The sequence below is a fragment of the Condylura cristata genome, unplaced genomic scaffold, assembly GCF_000260355.1.
Source record: "Condylura cristata isolate star-nosed mole 26May11 unplaced genomic scaffold, ConCri1.0 scaffold00021, whole genome shotgun sequence".
Classification (NCBI taxonomy): domain Eukaryota; kingdom Metazoa; phylum Chordata; class Mammalia; order Eulipotyphla; family Talpidae; genus Condylura; species Condylura cristata.
This window is the reverse complement of record NW_004567122.1, coordinates 31,000,794-31,020,668: the sequence shown is the minus strand read 5'-3', so window position 1 is coordinate 31,020,668 and position 19,875 is coordinate 31,000,794. Positions and strand designations below refer to the sequence as shown.

At 46.2% G+C, this 19,875-nt stretch overlaps 1 protein-coding gene across 1 annotated transcript; it reads left to right on the top strand.

Annotated features, from left to right (window-relative positions):
- Positions 1 to 749: 749 nt before the first annotated feature.
- HDAC3 (histone deacetylase 3) lies at positions 750 to 15,859 on the top strand. The gene is made up of 15 exons (XM_004686823.2): positions 750 to 856; positions 967 to 1,049; positions 2,424 to 2,566; positions 7,316 to 7,397; positions 7,526 to 7,582; positions 7,706 to 7,761; positions 8,136 to 8,269; positions 8,715 to 8,795; positions 9,166 to 9,239; positions 9,384 to 9,448; positions 11,124 to 11,213; positions 11,337 to 11,395; positions 11,646 to 11,725; positions 12,002 to 12,159; positions 15,238 to 15,859. Exons 1-15 carry the CDS (start codon positions 802 to 804, stop codon positions 15,305 to 15,307), a joined length of 1,287 nt encoding a protein of 428 aa, XP_004686880.1. The 5' UTR covers positions 750 to 801; the 3' UTR covers positions 15,308 to 15,859.
- Positions 15,860 to 19,875: the final 4,016 nt, after the last annotated feature.

Genomic DNA, 19,875 nt, shown 5'->3' with positions numbered 1-19,875 from the left:
GGGGGGAGGGAAGGATGGAGAGGGGTGCGGATCGGTCGGGAGCAGCGGAAGGCTCCGAGACAACTTCGGCCCTAGAAAGGGGAGGAGACGGGGGAGGGGGGGGCCAGTAGCCGCCCTGGGTTCCCAAATGCCTTCGCTCTTGGCGGACCCGGTACCAAGGGGGCGGAGCGCAGGTGTGCGGGGCGGAGAGCTAGAGCCTCGCGCGCGTGACTGCGCTGCCCCCTCCTCCCCTAAGAGGGGGGGAAATGCGACTCCGAGCCCTGGTCCGGGTGGGGAGGACGGGCAGTCTGGCAAAGGTGCACTCCACAGCTTTATCCAGCACGCTTGGCCCAGTTCCTGCCCTCAGATGCGCCGCCCGGGTGCATAGTCAGGAATCTTCCCAGCCGACTAGGGAAAGCCGGCTTTCTGCATCCGAGATGGACGGCGTAGCTGGTTTTCCGGAGCCTCCTAGAGAAGTGACCACGACCCGTTTGGAGCAGATGGCTGGAAGGGCTGGCTCGGTTTCCCGAGGATTTGACCTTAGTCCTGGAGCAAATGGCCCTTGCATCCTAGGACCGACGCTGCCAATCCCCAAACCTAGCCGGGACGCCTAACGCCCCAGACCTGGAAGGTTTAAGCTGGGCGAGAGGCGGAACTCCGCAAGGGGCGTGTCTTGGGCGTGGTGCGGGAGGCGGGCCCCCGGCCTGTGGGTTCCGCAGGTTCCGCACAGACCGGCTGCGTGCTTACGCAGCACGCACCGCCGGGGGAGGGGCAGGCCACCGGGCGGGCGGCGGAGGCGCGGGGCCTGGTCCCGCAGGCACCATGGCCAAGACCGTGGCCTATTTCTACGACCCGGACGTGGGCAACTTCCACTACGGTGAGGGGACAAGATTGTACGCGAGGGGTTTTGGAACGCGGAGGTTTCGAGGCGCGGGCTCCAACTCCAGGGATGGGAACTAACGAACTGACGAACTCTCTTACCTCTAGGGGCCGGGCACCCCATGAAGCCCCATCGCTTGGCATTGACCCACAGTCTGGTCCTGCACTACGGTCTTTATAAGAAGATGATCGTGAGTTCTGCTCCCTCTCCTGGGGGTTGGGAGCGTGGGGGCAAACTGCGGCCTTACGGATAGTCAGGCTGCACCAAGTGTGACCTACCCCTGGGGTGGTGGGGAGCCAGATAGAATCAGGAGCACCCTAAATAGTGTAGCGTGTTGGCAGGTGCTTCTACAGACTTACTGGGGTTTTTTTCACCTCAGGAAAACCACCGCTTGACCTTAGGTGGACCAAGCTGTCGCTTAGTCCTGAGGTGGTGTGTGAGCCGGTTTAGAGAGAGTAGGTCTTTTCTTCCTCTGCGTCTCAGGATGTGAGCAGTACTGAAACCTTAGAGAAGGGATAGAGTCTGGGTCATTTTATCTGGAGGTGAGTTTACATTCAATTCAAACCCTCATTTCTCTCCACCTCCAGGAAACTAGACCTTAAGGGAGGACTCCATGTTGTGCATGTGAGAATTTGTAAATTTCTATGTATATGGTGGGAGGAGAACAGATGTCCTGGCTATTCCCTTTCAGTAGAATATCTCTACACACTTATACTTAATAACAACCAAACTCTCACCCAGAGATGCAGAGTGCCAGTCCCTAGCTTGTCGTTTATAGCTGTGATATGTGTTTAAGACAGTTAAGCTCAGCCCTCTTTGTGTGTTGCGAGGGGAGTTAGTAAACAGTATAAACGAGTGTTCATTACTTGTGCTAAAGCACAAACACAGGAATTGGTTATAGAAAACACTAATGATGATGTAAGGGTTAGTTTGTGAATCACTTAAAATCATTTTCCAGTACACACCTGTTTGCATTTTCTGGAGAGAGAAAATCTTTTATGTTCCTGCCCAATCTCTAAAGATAATACTCTTCAAAAGAGAATAAATCTGATTTAACACGTTGACCCCTTTGGTCTTAATTAGAAGGTTGTTGTATATTCCATGTCATTGGACTCCAAAATTAAGGCAAGCTTTGAGAAGAGAGAGAGATCAGAACCCTGTGAACACAATGACTATGGTAAGAATCAAGAATGGGAGATATAGGAACAGGCAGGTGGATCAGGTCTCAAAGGTGAGAGGGTAAAAAAGGTTGTCCTGGAGGTGAGAAGGAGAAGGTAAGACCATTGGTCTTTAGGAATAATAATAACACACCTCGTTATAATAAAATACATAAAAGTGACAATAATATATACAATAAGTATGTACAATTAAAATAATAGGTAATAAATATAAATATAGTAATAGTATATAATTAGTGTTGCTCTTTTTCACTGACTCTTGCTTCATAGACTAACTAGGACTGGGGGTATGGTGAGGTGTCTGAGTCAGTGCTCAGCACTGGGTTCAGTATGGGTAATCTTGGCCTCATGAGTGGGATTGATCCTGCCTGTGTTTCCATCCTGAGGTCTTCAAGCCATATCAGGCTTCCCAGCATGACATGTGCCGCTTCCACTCCGAGGACTACATTGACTTCCTGCAAAGAGTCAGCCCTACCAATATGCAAGGCTTCACCAAGAGCCTAAATGCCTTCAACGTGGGCGATGACTGGTGAGGGGAGGCCTGGGCTTCTGATGGCAGGCACTTTAATGTCAGACATTTCAGGGGGAGTATCTGAATGTGGTCTTGTGGCGTTATGAAGCGGGGTGGGGGGGGGACTACTTGTCAATGAATAATCATTTACTCATTTGTTTAGTCAACAGATATTTATTGGTTATTTGTTGTGCTAAGTGCTAGGGATGCAGTGATAACAACCACAACATGTTAGTATTAAGTTGTTAAGTCCTATGAAGGAGAGGTACATGACACAAGAGTTTGAATTTGGGAGAATAATCCATCTTGGGAGTGGGCTGCTAGAAGCTTCCTGGAGGAAGTGATAAACACTGAGCTAAAAAAAATATTGAGCTGAGATCTGGAAAAGGAGTAGGACGTAATTAGGTAAAAGGTGGTTGGGAGGATAGGGGCCCTGGGAGGAATGTAGTGGGTAGCTGGGACATTATGTACTAAGCATTCCTGGTAGATAGAGTATGATTCATTTGAGAAATAGAATAAAAGCTGACTGCAGAATATGAATAGAAGAGTGATCTGAATCAAGGTCAAAGTGATAGGCAGGGCCTTTCAAATATAAATGAGCCTTACCCCTAGAATAGAGGGAAATAAAGGTGTCTTTAAAAGCACGAGTTGGGTGTGCAGCACTGCAAGCTAGCCACAGCCGCTTCAGTGCATATTTGATCTGCCCCAGAGGTGATCCACATGGTGCAGCAGACCTCTCCTGTCTCCCTCGCTGCTCCCCTCAGCACTGTACTTCATTGATCTCCCTATTCTGCTCCCTACTCTGTCTCTGGTGAATCCTCTCACTGCACCTCTGGGTTGTACCCCAGTTCTATGCATAAATAAACAAATCTTTAAAATAAATAAAAGAGGAGACTGATTTGACGTGATTATCTCAAATCATACAAAGAAGACTCAGGCTTAGCCCCTGGGGAGAGAGGTGACTACAAGACAAGCCCCCAGCCTTCTTATATTCTAGGTGTTAATATTGTAATCATCACAACTACTATTTACTCAGTTTTACGTTTTTGATTAGAGAAAATTTCAGACATTTCTGAAGGTAGAATAGTATAGTGGTCTCTTATATATCTATCAGCCAATTGTAGCACTTAAAAGCATTTCATACTGGCCCATACATACTGCATTCTTCCACATTTAATTATTTTAAAACAAATCTCAGAATGATCATCCTTTTAGCTGTAAGTAGTTTGTGATATACTTCCAAATGATACTTTTTTTAAAAAAAAGGTACTATCATTATCACACCTAAAAAAAAGAACAATAATTCCTTATATCATTAAATATGAAATGAGCATTTGAGTTTCTCCAGTTGTCTCTTTTTTTTTTTTGCACTTGATTTATTTAAATTGGGATCTAAACAAGGTCTGCACATTGCATTTGGTTGAAATATCTCTTAAGATATTTAATCTGTAACATGTCCTCCCTTCTTGAAGAAGGCAATTAATTGATCTTACAAGGTTTCCTACAATGGTGGCCATTTGTTAAGTGCTTACTCTGCTATCCTGAAGATGTATTGGTATATCTACGTCATTCTCACACCAAATCTCGAAGTAGCAGTCCTTTCCCTGAGGTTATGTATAAGTAAACTGAAATTTGAGGAAATTTAGGTAACAGCCTCAGTCACATAACTGATGACTGGAGGTGGCAGGATTCACAACTGTATCCCATGTTTTAAATGTGTTTCCTTCAAAGCTCCTACCATAGAAGCATCTAGGACTGGAGAATAGAAGCCAACTGCTTATTCTGGCCCTAAGCAGCTGCCTAGCCTTGTCTCCAGGCCCCTGCTGTGTAGGCTGCCTTCCTGAAATTGCTTTTCTTTTCCAGTCAACCTCTTTAAGGCTTTCCCAGCCTTTATACCACTGTGAAACCTTTATTGACCTCACCAGCTGCAGAGATCTGTCCTTCTGTACACACTGTTCTGTCCATTTGGTGTTCGGTCATATGCTGTCTTGGGAGGTTTCTTGGTACTTTGTTATTGTTTTGGTTGCTATTTCTGAGTTCACTTTATAGGTCTGGGAATGCAGAGTCAGCTCTCAGGCCACAGCTGGGTTCCCTGTAAATGCTCTTTGTGCAGTTAAGGAGTATTATTCCTTCTTGCTGCATCATTTGTACTGTCATATTTAAGCTACAGTTTAAGCTTCTCTGTGTTTCAGATGAGAAGCTGGGGTTTTCCTTTTTACTCCTCTCCCCACTCTGTAATTAATTCATGATCTTTTTTTTTTTTTTTAAAGATTTATTTGCTTGTGCATACAGAATTTGGGTACAGGCCAGAGGTGCAGGGGCAATGAGAGGATTCACCAGAGACAGGGTGAGGAGCAGAGCAGGCAGAGAGACGAAGTACAATGCTGAGGGGAGCAGTAGGTGAGATGGAAAAGTCTGCTGCACCAGGTGGGTCATCTCCCTGGCCGGGGATTGAACTCAACACTGAAGCAGCTGCTCCAACCCGGTGCACCATCAGGGAGAGCCCTAATTCCTTATTCTTTTCAAAAGAAAATAACATAAAGTGTCAAGTTGTACTACAGGATTTTCTAGTGGATAAAAAAAGCAGCCCTAGACCCATTCCTCCCACTCATAAGTTCCTCCCCCCAGAGGCAGCCACTTTCCACTTCTTTAGCTATTTCTTCTGCTATTTCTCTATGGATTTCAAAAAAATACTGGCATGCCACTGTTTTTAGGTAATGCCTGCTTTTTGTCTGGCACTAATGCTCAACAGCCATTAGCTCTTTTAGTCTCAACAACCACTATGGAAGCACAAAGTCTTGTCTCTTTTTTTACAGATGAGGACACTTAGGCACAAAAAGTGTAAACAGCTCGCTCAACCTTACAATCATTGGTAGGTAGTAAAGAGTCAGGCTTTGAACCTAGTGTGATCTGGCTCCTGAAGCTGGGCTCTTCATACTATGCTGTCTTTCATAAACTCTTACAGCTTACATAGCTACTTTTCCAGTTCTTAATTTTAGACATTGTTAGTTAAACATAGGAGGTGAGTATTTAGTCTTCTCAGGATACCATCACTTTGGCTTCCTTTTCTTGCCCAGCTTCACAATATAGTTAGATTACAGTTTTCATTAAATTATTATTCTGTGTTTATACTGTTGTAACATTAAAAAATTCATTTAGTGCCATGCCAAATAATATCGTAAGATTCAGTCTTTTTTCTTATGTTTTCCCAATAGCTGATAATTGTATTTTTTTTATTGCTTACTCTTCTTTTTTTTTGAAGATTTATTAATTTATGCATATAAGAACTGGCTAGAACTGGGGTGTAAGCCAGGGGTGCAAGGTGTGAGAGGATTCACCAGAGACAGAGTGGGAAGCAGAACAGGCAGATCTACTGAAATACACTCCTGAGGGGAGCAGCAGGGACACAGGAGATGTCTGCTGTGCCGTGTGGGTCACCTCCCTGGCCGGGGGGTCAAATTTGGGATGGAATTCAATAAATTGATAGTGCTGAGAGTTTAAACCCTGCATAATCAAAGGAGACCCTAATTTTCTTACTCTCTTAGCAACTAAGTATCAGTCAGTAGTTAGATGTTTTCCCAAAACCCTTTCAGATACTGTAAGACTATATTTCTCTTTTTTCACTTAGTCAAATATGTCAGCTTTTTTATTTCCTTAGAAACCTAAGCCCTGGTACTTTTTAAGTCTTTCCTTTCTCAAAACATTCAGATTTATGAAGGTACAGTGTTACTACAGTAAATTTGCCCTTTCTGAATATGTGATTCTTAGACTTTTGACAGACTATATCCAGGTATGGATGGCTTCCATTAACCTACACAGGTCCCTCATGCCCTTTTGTAGTCAGTCCTTCTCTCCCTGGGCTCCAGGTAACTACTGATCTGAGATCTCTGCCTATATTTTGCCTTTTCTAGAGTTATATAAGTGGTGTTTCATAGCATGTGAGCTTTTATGTCTGGCTTCAAGTCTCTTTTTTTTATGAAGAATGATGATGATAACAATTATAGCTAGCATTTATTAGAGGCTTAGTAGGTACCACACACACTGTTAGATTCTTTCTGCAGGTTGGCTCATCATTTTTACATCTCACATTTAGAAATACAGTGCTTTCTTTAAAATGTGTATTTGGACCCTCTCTGGTGGCACAGTGGGTTAAAGCACAGCACTGTAAGCTGGCTGCAGCAGCTTCAGTGAATTTGATCCCCAGCCTGGAGGTGACCCACATGCGCGGCAGAGCTCTCCTGCCCACCCGCTGCTCCCCCCAGCAGTGTATTTCAGTACATCTGCTTGTTCTGCTCCCCACTCTGTCTTTGGTGAATCCTCTCACTGCCCCCCTACCCCCTCCCCCAACCTCTGGCCTGTGCCCCAGTTCTTGTATGCATAGATAAATAAATTTTTAAAAAAATAAAATGTGTAATTATACCAAATACTATTGAACATTGTGTTAAAATGTGATAGACATAGTAGAATCTTAAAAAGAGAACTTATTTCCTTTTTGCATGCATGCTCAAATACCAGAATGTGCTTCCATCTTTTTCCAGCTATGATCCTTACTCATGTTACAGGTTGCTTTATTTCTCATTCAGTGCCTCCCCCAGGGATTAGTACATAGTTTGTTCCAAAATATTTGTTGACTGAATTTGCAGGTAACTGGTGTATAGGAAGGGTGATGAAGTTTATTGAAGAGTGTTGATTAGAGGGGCTGGGGTGGAGTGTAGAGTTAAAGGCCTAGACAGAGGTGGGGGGCTCCAATGCTTCTCTTCCCTGCAGCCCTGTGTTTCCCGGGCTCTTTGAATTCTGCTCCCGTTACACAGGCGCATCTCTGCAAGGAGCAACCCAGCTGAACAACAAGGTAACGATAGCTCTGAATACCCTACCCCTTTCCTGTGGGTCCCTGGACTCAAGGTGCTAACCTTGATTCTGAGCCCCCAGTTCTGGGTGTGGGCAAGAGGAGGACTTGAGTTGGTATTTGTCTTGCAGATCTGTGATATTGCCATTAACTGGGCTGGTGGTCTGCATCATGCCAAAAAGTTTGAGGTGAGTGAGGAGGTGATGGGGAACCAATAACTTCCCTCTAGGGTAGGTGATTAGGTTGATGAAGGGACAGCTGGGTAGAGGAATTGTTCCCCTCTTTGTAAGACCTTTGTTTTCTTGCCATAGGCCTCGGGCTTCTGCTATGTCAATGACATTGTGATTGGCATCTTGGAGCTGCTCAAGTAAGTAGCCCTGGAGGAGATGGGGGACTTATGAGACTCTTGGCCCTGACCTTGAACTCTAACCCATGTAGCTTCTTCCCACTTCTTGGTACTTTTCTCAGGCTGCCTTTCCTGTGCTCTGCTGCAGATTTCCTAATGTCTTCTCACATTTCAGCAGTCTCCGCACATCCCTCTCCTATCCCTGCCTCTAGGCTGGAGCCCCAGGGTTGCCCTTAGGGAACTGGTGGTATAAGGTTTCATGTGACTGGGGCGGAAGCCTGCTCTAGATAACTGCAGACCTCGTGTTTGGGAAGAATGGGTTGGGGGTTGGGGTGTGCGGATGATTGTTGCTGGGGTTCACCTCTGCCTCAGACCGTGGCTTGCCCTCACTTCAGGTACCATCCTCGGGTGCTCTACATTGATATAGACATCCACCATGGTGACGGGGTTCAGGAAGCCTTCTACCTCACTGACCGGGTCATGACAGTGTCTTTCCACAAATATGGAAACTACTTCTTTCCTGGAACAGGTATGGGAATAAGGATGAACATCCTCTGCTTAATTCTGAGCTCTTTTCCTTGACTGTTTGCATTCACAGGAGCCTTTCCTGGAGACCAGCTAAGTAATCTCCTGCCCCATCACTCTGTCACATCACCCTTTTTGTTTCTCTCAGAACTCACTGCTATTTGTATTTTTTGAAGTTTTTAGACTTGTTCACTGTCTCCGCATCACATGCCCACCTCCCCGAGGTTATCAACTTGGTGGGATTTTATTGGTTTGTTGTCTTTACTGTTGCATCCCCAGTGCCTAGTATACAACTTGACTCTTCATGTGATTGCAACTTATGACTTCCTGGCTCTGGGGAGGGTGTGGTGGAGGTTGATAGAGTGAGAGGACCACAGTTGGATTGAAGGGTTTCCTTTGTGGCTGCCCCGTCTGCATGACTTTCAGTCCTTGCCGTCACTGCCTTGTAGGTGACATGTATGAAGTCGGAGCAGAGAGTGGCCGTTATTACTGTCTCAATGTGCCCCTGCGGGATGGCATTGATGACCAGAGTAAGTTCTGACGTTGTCTCCCTGTTCCCTCTGCCCCTTTTTTCTCTCCTTAAATTAACTTCTTTTGCCTGGTATTGTCTACTACTGGGCCAGGTATCCTTAAGGATGAATGGCCTTCAGGGAAACCATGAACCCCCTGGAAAATGTATGCAACATATTATGTATATGTGCATTTTTCTGGGAAAAGGGTTATTAGCTTTCATCAGTCACTCAAAAGGGTCTGAGACCCGCAGAAGTTCAGAACCAATGGTTTGGTTCTTTGGGTTACCCCTTTCCTGGGCTACATGCTCTCTCAACCCCATTTTCCCTTTTGTTCCCTGTCTCCCCATCCCCTTGGGGTGCCAGGTGCCCATCTTTGGCCCTCTCCCAGGTTACAAGCACCTTTTCCAGCCGGTTATCAACCAAGTGGTGGACTTCTACCAACCCACATGCATTGTGCTCCAGGTAATGCTGTCAGTACCTCCTCAAGAGGGAGGTACTGGGCTTGGGGGAAGAGAGCAGAAGAGCCCCAGGTTGGTGAGTAAAGGTCATTTGGGACCCCCTGAATGCTCATCTCATTGTGGTCAACGACGGTTTTACCTTTTTCAGTGTGGAGCTGACTCTCTGGGCTGTGATCGATTAGGCTGCTTCAACCTCAGCATTCGAGGCCATGGGTGAGACTTCCCTCTTCCCACTTCCCTAAGTTTTCAAGTGGCCTTGGGCCTCCCTTTGTGGAGTGGGGTGGTTAGTGAGTGGTCTCACCTCTTCTTGGGAATCGAAAATAGTTACAAATTGTACTTGACTTAGAACTGTCACCTCAGATAGGGTTTCCCCAGCTGACTGTTCATAATCAGTTTTTATTTTTTTTTTAAAGATTTATTTATTTACTCATACAGAACTGGGGTACAAGCCAGAGATGCAGTGGGTGAGAGGATTCACCAGAGACAGAGTGGGGAGCAGAACAGGCAGATTGAGGAAGTACACTGCTGAGGGGAGCAGCGGGCAGGTCAGGAGAGGTCTGCCTCACCATGTGGATCTCCTCTGGGGCAGGCGGGGATCGAACTCATGCCGAAGTGGCTTAAGCTTCTTAATGCAGTGCTTTAACCCGCTGTGCCACCAGGGAGGGCCCTATTTATTGAACATCTGTTATGTTCCAGGTTCTGTACTAAGAGGTGGTAAAATGGGATATGTACAGTTTAGTTTAGGAAACAGGTAAAACATAAGTAGGTTGTTATAAACCCTATAAAGAAAAATGATAGAAAAGTAAGATGCAGGATAACAGTGGGAAACTGACTTCATACAGCATAATTTGGGCAGGATTTCCTGAAGGGGTCATATTTAAGTAGAGACCTGGAGACTAAAAGGAGTAGCCAGAAGAAATGGAGAGAAGTCCATACAGAGCTGTGAGAAGAGCCCATGAAAAGACTCCGGGGCAGGGAAGAGCTGGTGTAGCAGAGATGAAATAGAATTAGTGAGGTGAGAACCCAGGGAGCAAGCTGGTAGGGCTTGAGGGGAGGTCTCAGGGCTTGAGACTAGGCTAACTTATATTCCAAATAGGATAGATTTCTTTTTTGGTATCACTTTTGTTTTTAAAGATTTATTTATTTATGCATACAAAACTGGGTATAGGCCAGAGGTGAGGAGCGGTGAGAGGATTCACCAGAGGCAGAGCGGGGAGCAGAACAGGCAGATGGACGAAGTACACTGCTGAGGGGAGCAGCGTGGGTCAGGAGAGGTCTGCTGCGCCCTGGCCAGGGATTGAACTCGTGCTGAAGCGGCTGCAGCAAGCTTCTTGGTGCTGTGCTTTAACCTGTTACACCACCATGGACGGCTTGGTATCACTTATTGAGGTTCAAAAAGGATGGAAATTACACAATCCAGCTGTTATTTTGAATCAAGTGTTCTCACTGCTGAATGGAGAAATATTTGGGAATGGGGAGTGGGAAATGGGCAGCAGGAAGACCAGTTTGGAAGCCATTGGTGGTATCTGGGTGGGGACATGCTGAAGGTGGAGGATGGGTGATGAAGAGCAGTGGATGATTTGAGTTGTATTTGGAGGCTAGAACTGCCAGAACTTGCTGATGCATTGCTGACAATAGTTGATTAATAGGTAGAGTGCCATGTGGTATGGGGTATTCAGTAGGGCAGAGGTAGGGGTGTACTTTATTTTAACATTTGTATTGAGACACAACATATGAAGTATATCTCAAGGATATAACTAAGTGAATTCACTTCTCAGTCAAGATGTACAATATTTCTAGTTTCCTTGTGTCCCATTTCAGGCAATATCTACATGTGTATTCTCTGACTGAGAAATTCCTCTGACATGTCTCTGGTTCCTTTTAACAGGGAATGCGTTGAATATGTTAAGAGCTTCAATATCCCTCTACTGGTGCTAGGTGGTGGTGGCTATACTGTTCGAAATGTTGCCCGTTGCTGGTGAGTCTACTCCCTGGTGCCCCTTCTCCCCGATGTCATTGTTGGCAGAGGTCTTCCTGAGGGATGGCCAGTTGGACCATTAGCTCTCTTCCTCAGCCTGCCCTCCCTGCTGGTTTGTTTCAGGACTTATGAGACATCACTGCTGGTAGAAGAGGCCATTAGTGAGGAGCTTCCTTATAGTGGTAAGGGCTGCCCCATGATAACCCACAGCAGGGAGGCTATCCTCACAGACCTGGCTATGATGCACTTGAAGGCAGAGGGGAAATTCGATGATATCTCAGAGCTCTGCAGACTAAACCCCTGGGCTCTGAGTAGAGGAGAGGTTGGGCAGCAGTTATGTGGGGATCTGAAGTGGGAAGGACTGACTAGAAAGTTTTGGGACATCAGTCTCCCTCCTTTGAGCCTTCTTCTAATACCCTCTTCTCCCCTCAGAATACTTTGAGTACTTTGCCCCGGACTTCACACTCCATCCAGATGTCAGCACTCGCATTGAGAATCAGAACTCACGCCAGGTTAGCAGCTCGGAGAAGCCAAGCAAAAGGGTGGGAGAACCTGGCAGAGATCCAGGATGTGGGAAAGCAGAAAAACCAGAGAAGAGAGGAAAGTTCTTAGCCATCACTGTCAGTGGGGAAGCAACCTAGTTCAGATAGAGACAGTCAGGGCTTGGAGGAAGGACAGTTACTACAATGGGGGATTTGAACTGGGATTAAAACTAGCACAGTATGAGTAAAAGGCAGCTAGAAACATGAATATTCTGCTAGATGTGTATTCTCTTCATTCCCAACCAGTACCTGGATCAGATCCGTCAGACAATCTTTGAAAACCTGAAGATGCTGAACCATGCACCTAGTGTCCAGATTCATGATGTGCCTGCAGACCTCCTGACTTACGAAAGGACAGATGAGGCTGATGCAGAGGAGAGGGGTCCTGAGGAGAACTACAGCAGGTCTGGGGGCAGGGACTTGAGCGCAGGGAGTTCCAGTAGCTTTGTTAGAGAAGTTGAAAGGGAAAAAGTAAATTGGAGGGCATTAGCTTAGTTGTCTCTGGCTTTCTGCCCACTCTTTGGTCACCTGCTTTCATTTTTTGTACCTTTTTTTTTTTTTAAAGATTTATTTATTTATGCATACAGACCTGGGGTATAGGCCAGAGGTGCAAGGGTGGTGAGAGGATTCACCAGACAGAGTGGAGAGCAGAACAGGCTGAATGACAAAGTACACTGCTAAGGGGAGCAGTGGACAGGTCAGGAGAGGTCTGCTGTGTCATGTGGGTCACTCCTTGGCTAGGGATTGAACTCATCCTGAAGTGGCTTTAGCTTTTTAGTGCTGTGCTTTAATCCACTGCACCACCAGGGAGGGCCCTTCCTGTACCTTTTTTAATGACATCAGTAACATGCTTACCATAAAAATTTTAAACAATACTAACATATGTTAAGTTCACTTTCATACAAACTTTGACCCGGTCCACAAAGTAAACACTAAGAGCACTTTAATTTATATCACTGTAGAGAGACATTTTTCGATGGGGTACATGTAGACTGTTCAGTATGCTTGCATAAATGCAGGTGCAGTTCTATACTCATTCTCATATTTGGCTGTTTGTGCAGCTTTTGTTATACAATTTGATCATTTTATGCATGTTGCTCTACAAGTTACAATTTGTTCTTTTTTTATTGGAAATGATGTACCTTTCCATGTCAGCATGCTTTCTTTTTATCAGCTGTATAATATTCCACTATGTGAATGTAGTATCATTTAACCAGTTACCATAGATGAGCATTTACAGTATTTCCCACTTTCTCACTGTTACAAAGCATTTGGTAGTGATCCCCTAAGAAATACCGAAATACCTTTTTGCATGCTTGTGTGGGTAGGTTAGATTCCTAAAATTTGCTGACAAATTGTCTTCCAAATGTCTGTAACAATTTACATTTTTGCCAGCATTTTACTCCTTCCTGGTCTTGAGCTGGCTCCTGCCTGTATGCTATTCTGCTTTTCTCTAAGGCCCTTTGATTTCTCTGTCAATTTTTTTATGTGTGATCATTGTATTGTGCATTTTCCCACCTTTAGCCCTTATCTTTGTGAGGTATACACTAAAATATTCACAGATGCATTGAATTAGGGGAAAAAGAGTAGGATAGCATTTCCTTCATCTCCAGATATGCTTTTCTGAAAACTGAAAACACAGCAGAACCCAGAAGTACAGAAACAGATACACTTAATAGAGAGCAGCTTTCCTCACATGGTGGGAGGATAACCACAGTGCACACTTGCAGGACACCTGCTCCTGCTCTCATGCAGGGCTAGAGGTTCGAGCTGGTTTGCTGCAGAGTCTGATACACTTTTCAGTGCCTTCCAGAATAGAGTCTGCTTGTCTGTCTTGGAGCTTGGGCTTTTAGGTCTCTCCTCTGGGATTTACTGCTGTGACCTTGGGACCCTTGCAACACTTCTCCATGTACAGCCCCTCTTTCCCATTCCTGGTTTGGGAGGTATCTGCATACCTGGCCTCAGGAATTCCTTTTTGATCTAGCCTGTCTTTCTTTAACTTGTCCAGGCTCTGAGGTTTGACTTCTGGAAAGAGATTTTTTTTTCTGTCTTACAATTTCCTGTTAGCAAAGTTTAATTTTTTCATTTCTAGTTCCACTCTGGGCCTTGTTTCTGCATTACACCACCCCCTTTCAACAGCCAGCAGAAGCCTCAGGCCTCTTCCTATCCTGTGCTGAAGCTCACTGTCAGACCACCCACTGAGTTCCTGTTCTTTGATGGCTGGGGTTCCAGCTCTCATATCATTTGCAGAGTAGTAATAACAATAGTTACTATTTTTTTGTGGGTTTGCTAAGCACCAGATTCAGTACTAAATACTCTATATTACAACATGCGTATCATCATGTCATCATTCTCTTCCCATCAGACAACCCTAAAAGCTGGTTGTTATCCATAAATTACCAGAAGAGGACTCTTAAGTAACTTTCCTAAGGTCTTTTAGCCAGTAAAATATCAGGGCTGACATTCAAAAATTGATCTCTGATGCCACACCTTTAACCCATGTGTGTACTTAGAGGCAACCAAGACATTGCTCACCAGGCAGACGTCTCCCTTTTTAGTTCCCCAGCTTCTTTGTCATGACTTTCTCCATTCTTCCTGACTATCGACTGTGGGTGAGATAATTCAGTTATCACTTACTCATATTCTCCCAGAAAGTAGTCTTCCATAAAGAAACCAGTGTGGAATACTTACCAAGCCCTGTGTTGTTTTCACATCCCTTTGCTTATCACAGGGTTACTATTTGTTGCTCCTCTGCCCTAATGCTCTCCTTCCTGTTGCATTTAGGAGGAAATACAAATTTCTGACCATGACTGAAAAGATCACATATGCCAGCTCTTATCTACAACCCTAGTCTCCCCTCCACCCTCCTGCGTGCATACTACTCCCAGCGTCCTGGCCGCCATGCTCTTACTGGGCTGCATCAGCTTCCCGGCGTCCTGGCCGCCATGCTCTTACTGGGCTGCATCAGCTTCCTTCCACCTTATAACTTCTGTTTTTGGTTTTCTTGCAGCTTGGTATGGTCTTATTGAGATCTTGGCCTGGCAGCTACTACTCAGACTTAAGTTTTCACCTTAGAACAACTTTCCTTAATAATCCTGTATGAAATTCTCCCCTTTTCTTCCTTTCACTCTTAGTTACATCCCATTTGTTTCATTGTATTCACAGCACTTTCCACCATCTGTAATTATATTTATTTACTTGTTAGCTGTGGTCAGCTTCATTTGTGTGGTAAGTTTTTGAGGATAGGCAGAAATCTCGTGTGGCTTGTTCTTTACTGTTCTGCTAAGGCCTACAAGGAGGTCTCTCAGTCACTGTGTTAAGTGCATGAATAGATGAATAAATGGTGATTAGTTTTAGAATATAGGAGCCAAGTGGCTTCCTGAGAAAGAACACCTGAGAAGTGATTCCAGAGAGGGCACCAGTATGGGGGAAGTTTGGGACTTAGAAAGTGGGACCTTAACTTCTCTCTCCTTTCTTTGCAGGCCAGAGGCACCCAATGAGTTCTATGATGGAGACCATGACAATGACAAAGAAAGTGATGTGGAGATTTAAGAATAGCTGGACTTCCTGCATCCCAGAAAAGTTCTTTTTACCTCTTGGTTAGGCGGGAAGGAAAAGGTGTGGCTGGCACCTTCAGCACATTTATCAACATGGGGGAAGGTTTTGGAGACCATATTTGGTTCTAACAAACTACTGCCTTCCCTCTCCCTCCCAAGGCCTGACATTGGTACCTATTAGGGATTGGATAGGGACAAGGATGTTGTCCCTACTACATCTTAGGCAGTGGGCCTTAGAAATGAGTCCCTAGCCCTTCTTTTCTTCCTTCATGCTCCCCTCCAACCCTGAGACTTTTAGGGATGAACAGGTAGACAGAAATGAAGTTGTCTTTGACTTCATCCTCTCCTGGATTCAGCTTTGGGGGTCTTGCTTCCAGTGCAGGTGAAGAATGAGGGATTTTAGGAGACATCGGCTCCCTTAACCCCAGATGATGGGAAGTATAGTTTTGAGTGGGAGAGGAATGTGAAAATGTCCTCTTGTAACTTTTGACTTTATGTCCATTTTACCACTGTTTTTACCCAATAAACCAAGTTGGTATTTTTTGTACTTTTTGCCTTTCTGATAATGTTCTTAATTCTTGCCTCTGTATAGAGGGAAAGGAAATAGGGATGATAATATATATACATACATATAATAAAAATAATAATTAACATTCACTTAACACGTAAGTCTTATATTAGGCCCTGTGTATATATTCCACATGAATTATCTTACTCATACATAGAGAGTTAATAGAGCATTTGGTTCACAGACAAACCTGGGCAGATGAACTTAAGAGAGGGAATAAAAGATGACTTGAGTTTTCTAAGCTTGGGTGTTTGGAGTGGAGATTTTAGTTGGTGAAGGTATGCTGAATAAAACAGCAAGTGTTTAGTACAGTGTCTGATATAAATAGTTGCCAGTTGTCTAAATTGTCTATGAAAATGAATGCTAGAAACTGTAGTAGCCACAAACACAGAGGCTTTCCTGGAGGAGTTTATAATCTAGTGAAGACTGAGAAATGCTACAGCAGTTGGAGATGGTGGTGTCAGGCAGAATAAAAGATGGGTCACACCTTCCATGCTTTGATCCTGTTTGTATTTCAGCATCCCTGTTTAGAAAGTAAGTGGCTTTTGAATTATTTTGGACAAATCAAGCTTAAAATGTGGAATGGACAGCTTTCTGTCAGGCAATTCGAAGGTGGGACACATGAGATGAAGGTGAAATTGAGGAGCGTGCCAGTTTGACAGAGCCCCTGTCACTCTCAGGCACTGGACCGAAGGCTCCAGAGTGAGGAAATCACTGCCTTCAAGGAACATCCATTGAAAATCTTGTGCAGCTGCAGGCAAGATAGTTCTGTGTGTACTGTGAGATCTGACTGGGTGCCATGTGCTTTTAACACAAGACAGATGTAGCTGGATGGTTGAAATTACTCAGAATTTTTTTTTTAAATATTTATGCATATAAGAGCTGGGGTGTAGGCCAGAGGTGCAAGGAGAGCAGGGTGGTAAGAGGGCTCACCAGAGACAGAGTGAAATATACTGCTGAGGGGAGCAGTGGGCAAGACAGGAGAAGTCCAATGGGACATGTGGGTCAGCACCCTGGCCAGGCGTCAAACTCCTATTACATTGCCTGCCAATAGCCTCATAGTGCTGAAGCTGAGACTTACTTAACCCCTTGCACCACAGGGAGGCCCTATTCAGGGAGAATTTAAGCTAGTAAAGCAAAAAACATGTTCTTGGAGAACACATGGTCTTTTTTTCTCGTATTTTGGTTTGTCAGGGAAGCCTGGTTAAACAGGGCTTGGCACTCAGACCAACATAGATTTGAATTTTTTTATTAGGTAGACTTGGGCAAGTCATTTCAACTTGTCCAACTCTTCAAGTCCCTATTTTCTATCTGTAAAATGGTGAGACCAGTGGGATCTGTCACATGGCATTGTGAGGACTGAGTGAGGAAACACATGTAGAATATTAGGCACAGCTCCCCGCATAGTGCAACCACATGTAAATGGTTAAGTACTGTGTTGGCATGTGTTGGCCACAACTAGTTTTTGCATGTTAGAAACATAACTAGAAAATAGCCAACCTGGGATTCAAAACCAGGTGATTTAATTCCAGAGCTGGTCCAGGTACAGTTTAGCACCTCCCCAGGTCCAAGCTCTGTTCTTGGCAAGTAGCTTTCAGTAAAGGGTAGCTGTCATTTTTATCTTTTCATTCATTCTACCGGTGTTACACACATAAAAATGATTGTCCTGGAAAACCCACCATTAAATTTTCTGCCGCGATAACATTCTCAGGTTGTTTTTGGTTCAGGTGCTTTTGGTTCAGGGGTCTGGGACTTGAGTGGGTTCGGGCTTTACAGCCATGTGCGCGCTGCGTGGGAGAGGCGGAACCTTCGCCGCTCCAACAGGCAGGGGGCGCTGTTTCCGCTTGCGGCTGCGAAGAGCTGCTTCGCCCACTCGCCACCCCCCCCTTGCGTGTCCGAATGGTTAGGCCCGCCGGGCAGGTAGCGCGCTCGGTTGGCTTTTTTCCACTCCCCTCCCTTCCCCCATTGGTTGGGACTGCGGGTCCGGGCGGAAGTGGGGCAGGACAGCGGGAGCGAGGCGTCGCCGTTGTGTGTTCACGAGGCGCGCGCAGCCGGCATGCTAATGAGGCGGGGCGCGGCGGCGGGCTGAGGAGCTGCTGGGCGGCGGCGGCGGCGACCGCGGCCGCTGGAGTCCGGCAGGCGCGGGGCACCTTTCACCCCCTGCCCTGGGTATCTGTCTCTCCGCGCTTCCCTTCCCCAGCGTTCCACCGCATCCCCCCGCCCGCGCGGGTGTCATTCCTCACCGCTGAGTGACAGCCCCGGGCCACGCCCCCTGGGGGGGCTGTCCCGGCGCTCCCGGCCGCCCATTGGCTGGCAACAGCTGGGCGACGTTGACTTGAACTGACAAAACTGGGCACGTCGCGCCGAGAAAGTTAGGGTCTGGCTTAACCCCTTCGCTGCCCAGCCTGGTCGTCAGAGCCGCCGCCAGCAGCTCGGGGCTTCGCGCACCTAGTCACGCTGCCCGAGCAGCCGCGTTCGTCACCTCTGCGGACGGACCCCACCGCTCGGCGCGGTTACGGGACGGGACGCTCAGCTGACGGCGAGATAGCGCTGTCCCCTACACGCTGCTGGCGTCTGTTCTTTGGGTAGACTCCTGGGCACGAAGAACAAAATCGTGTATTTTTCTCCTGAGTGTCGCAGTTTCTCCACTGCTTGCTTATTCTTTTCCCTTGAATAATCGGTTGATTAAAATCACCCTAGCAGTGTTTTTCTTTCCTCACCGTGTTGGATTTGTTCGCGTTCTATGGAGGAAAGAAGGAGGGGAAGGTGGTGCAGTGACAAGTCCAGTCAGACGAGAAACTGGCTCTTTGAGAGGTTTCTGGAAATTGCCTGCTCCTTCCCCTGGGTGATCAAGACCGGCTTTCATGGGAATTTGCTCAATTTGACACATTCGATTTGATTTTCAGATCTTCTGTTACGTGGGAGAATATGGGCTAGAGGAATATGTTTGTTTAAATCGTATCTGGGTTTGACCACATAAGGATCACGAACTATCCCACGTTCTTACAAAAACAAGAGGTGCACTGCTTTGTGCAACAGAAGGAGCCCGCACTAAGATGCACAAGTACTGTGACGATAGCAAAACAGTTATTATTTGTGTTTCAGTGGGGAAAAAAATGCCCAGGGAGCATGCTTTGCTGTCACCCATAAATTTTACCAGAAGTTTAACTTAACACCAACGAGACAACTTTCGCCATTAAATAAATGTCAAGGGCTGTGATTACAGTTCAGTAAATTGCTGGGGTTGATATTTTCGGTGTCAGTAAAATAAATACCATTTCTCGGGGTTGATTTCTTGTGTTGTTCTTGTTCTGACGAAGTGCGTCTGCTCCGTCCACAGCCTTCGGCCCAGAGGGGGGTGCAATATCTCTCCACTCCGCAGGATGCCCCCTCCCCGCCCCCCCAACTTCTCTGCCTCCAAGCATCCCACAGGGTCTGCACCGGGGGTATTTGGGGAAAGAAAAGCCTCATGCTTGAAGAGGTCATTGCCCTTTCTACCTGTCTACAAGGACGTCAGTTGGGAGAAAAGGAGTCAGAATTTGGTGTGGGACCGGAGTAAGGGACGAACGTTCTCGGGGCAGGGGCTTGGGGGGCGCACCCAGGTGACTACTCTTCACCAGGTTGCAAAAGAAAACGTGTCCTTTCCTTCCTCCCGCTGACCTGTATTTGTTCTCTAAATTACCCTTCTCCGCCTCCCGAGGGAATGCGTCGTTCTCTGGGGCGCGTGGAAGAGAACACAGACGTGGACACTGGAAGGTGAGAGCCGACAGCGAGGCGCGGCCACACGCCAGCCCTTCCTGGGCCCAGGACATGGCGTGGGCTAATAATCCGGTGTGTCTGGGCACACAGACCGGCAGCGGTGTTTGGGGGTTAATGACCGAGAGGGACAGTAAGGTTGAGGTCATACAAACACTTGAAAAGAATAAGTACCGTTCTCCCCCGGCCCCTCCTTCTTTAAACGAAGCCCACATCGTAGGGGCTCTGGCCCTGGCTGC

Coding starts and splice junctions, on each gene's coding strand:
- HDAC3 (XM_004686823.2), top strand. CDS start 802: ATGGCCAAGACCGTGGCCTATTTCTACGACCCGGACGTGGGCAACTTC. Junction 1,050..2,423: donor GTCTTTATAAGAAGATGATC/GTGAGTTCTGCT, acceptor TTCCATCCTGAG/GTCTTCAAGCCATATCAGGC. Junction 11,214..11,336: donor CGAAATGTTGCCCGTTGCTG/GTGAGTCTACTC, acceptor GGTTTGTTTCAG/GACTTATGAGACATCACTGC.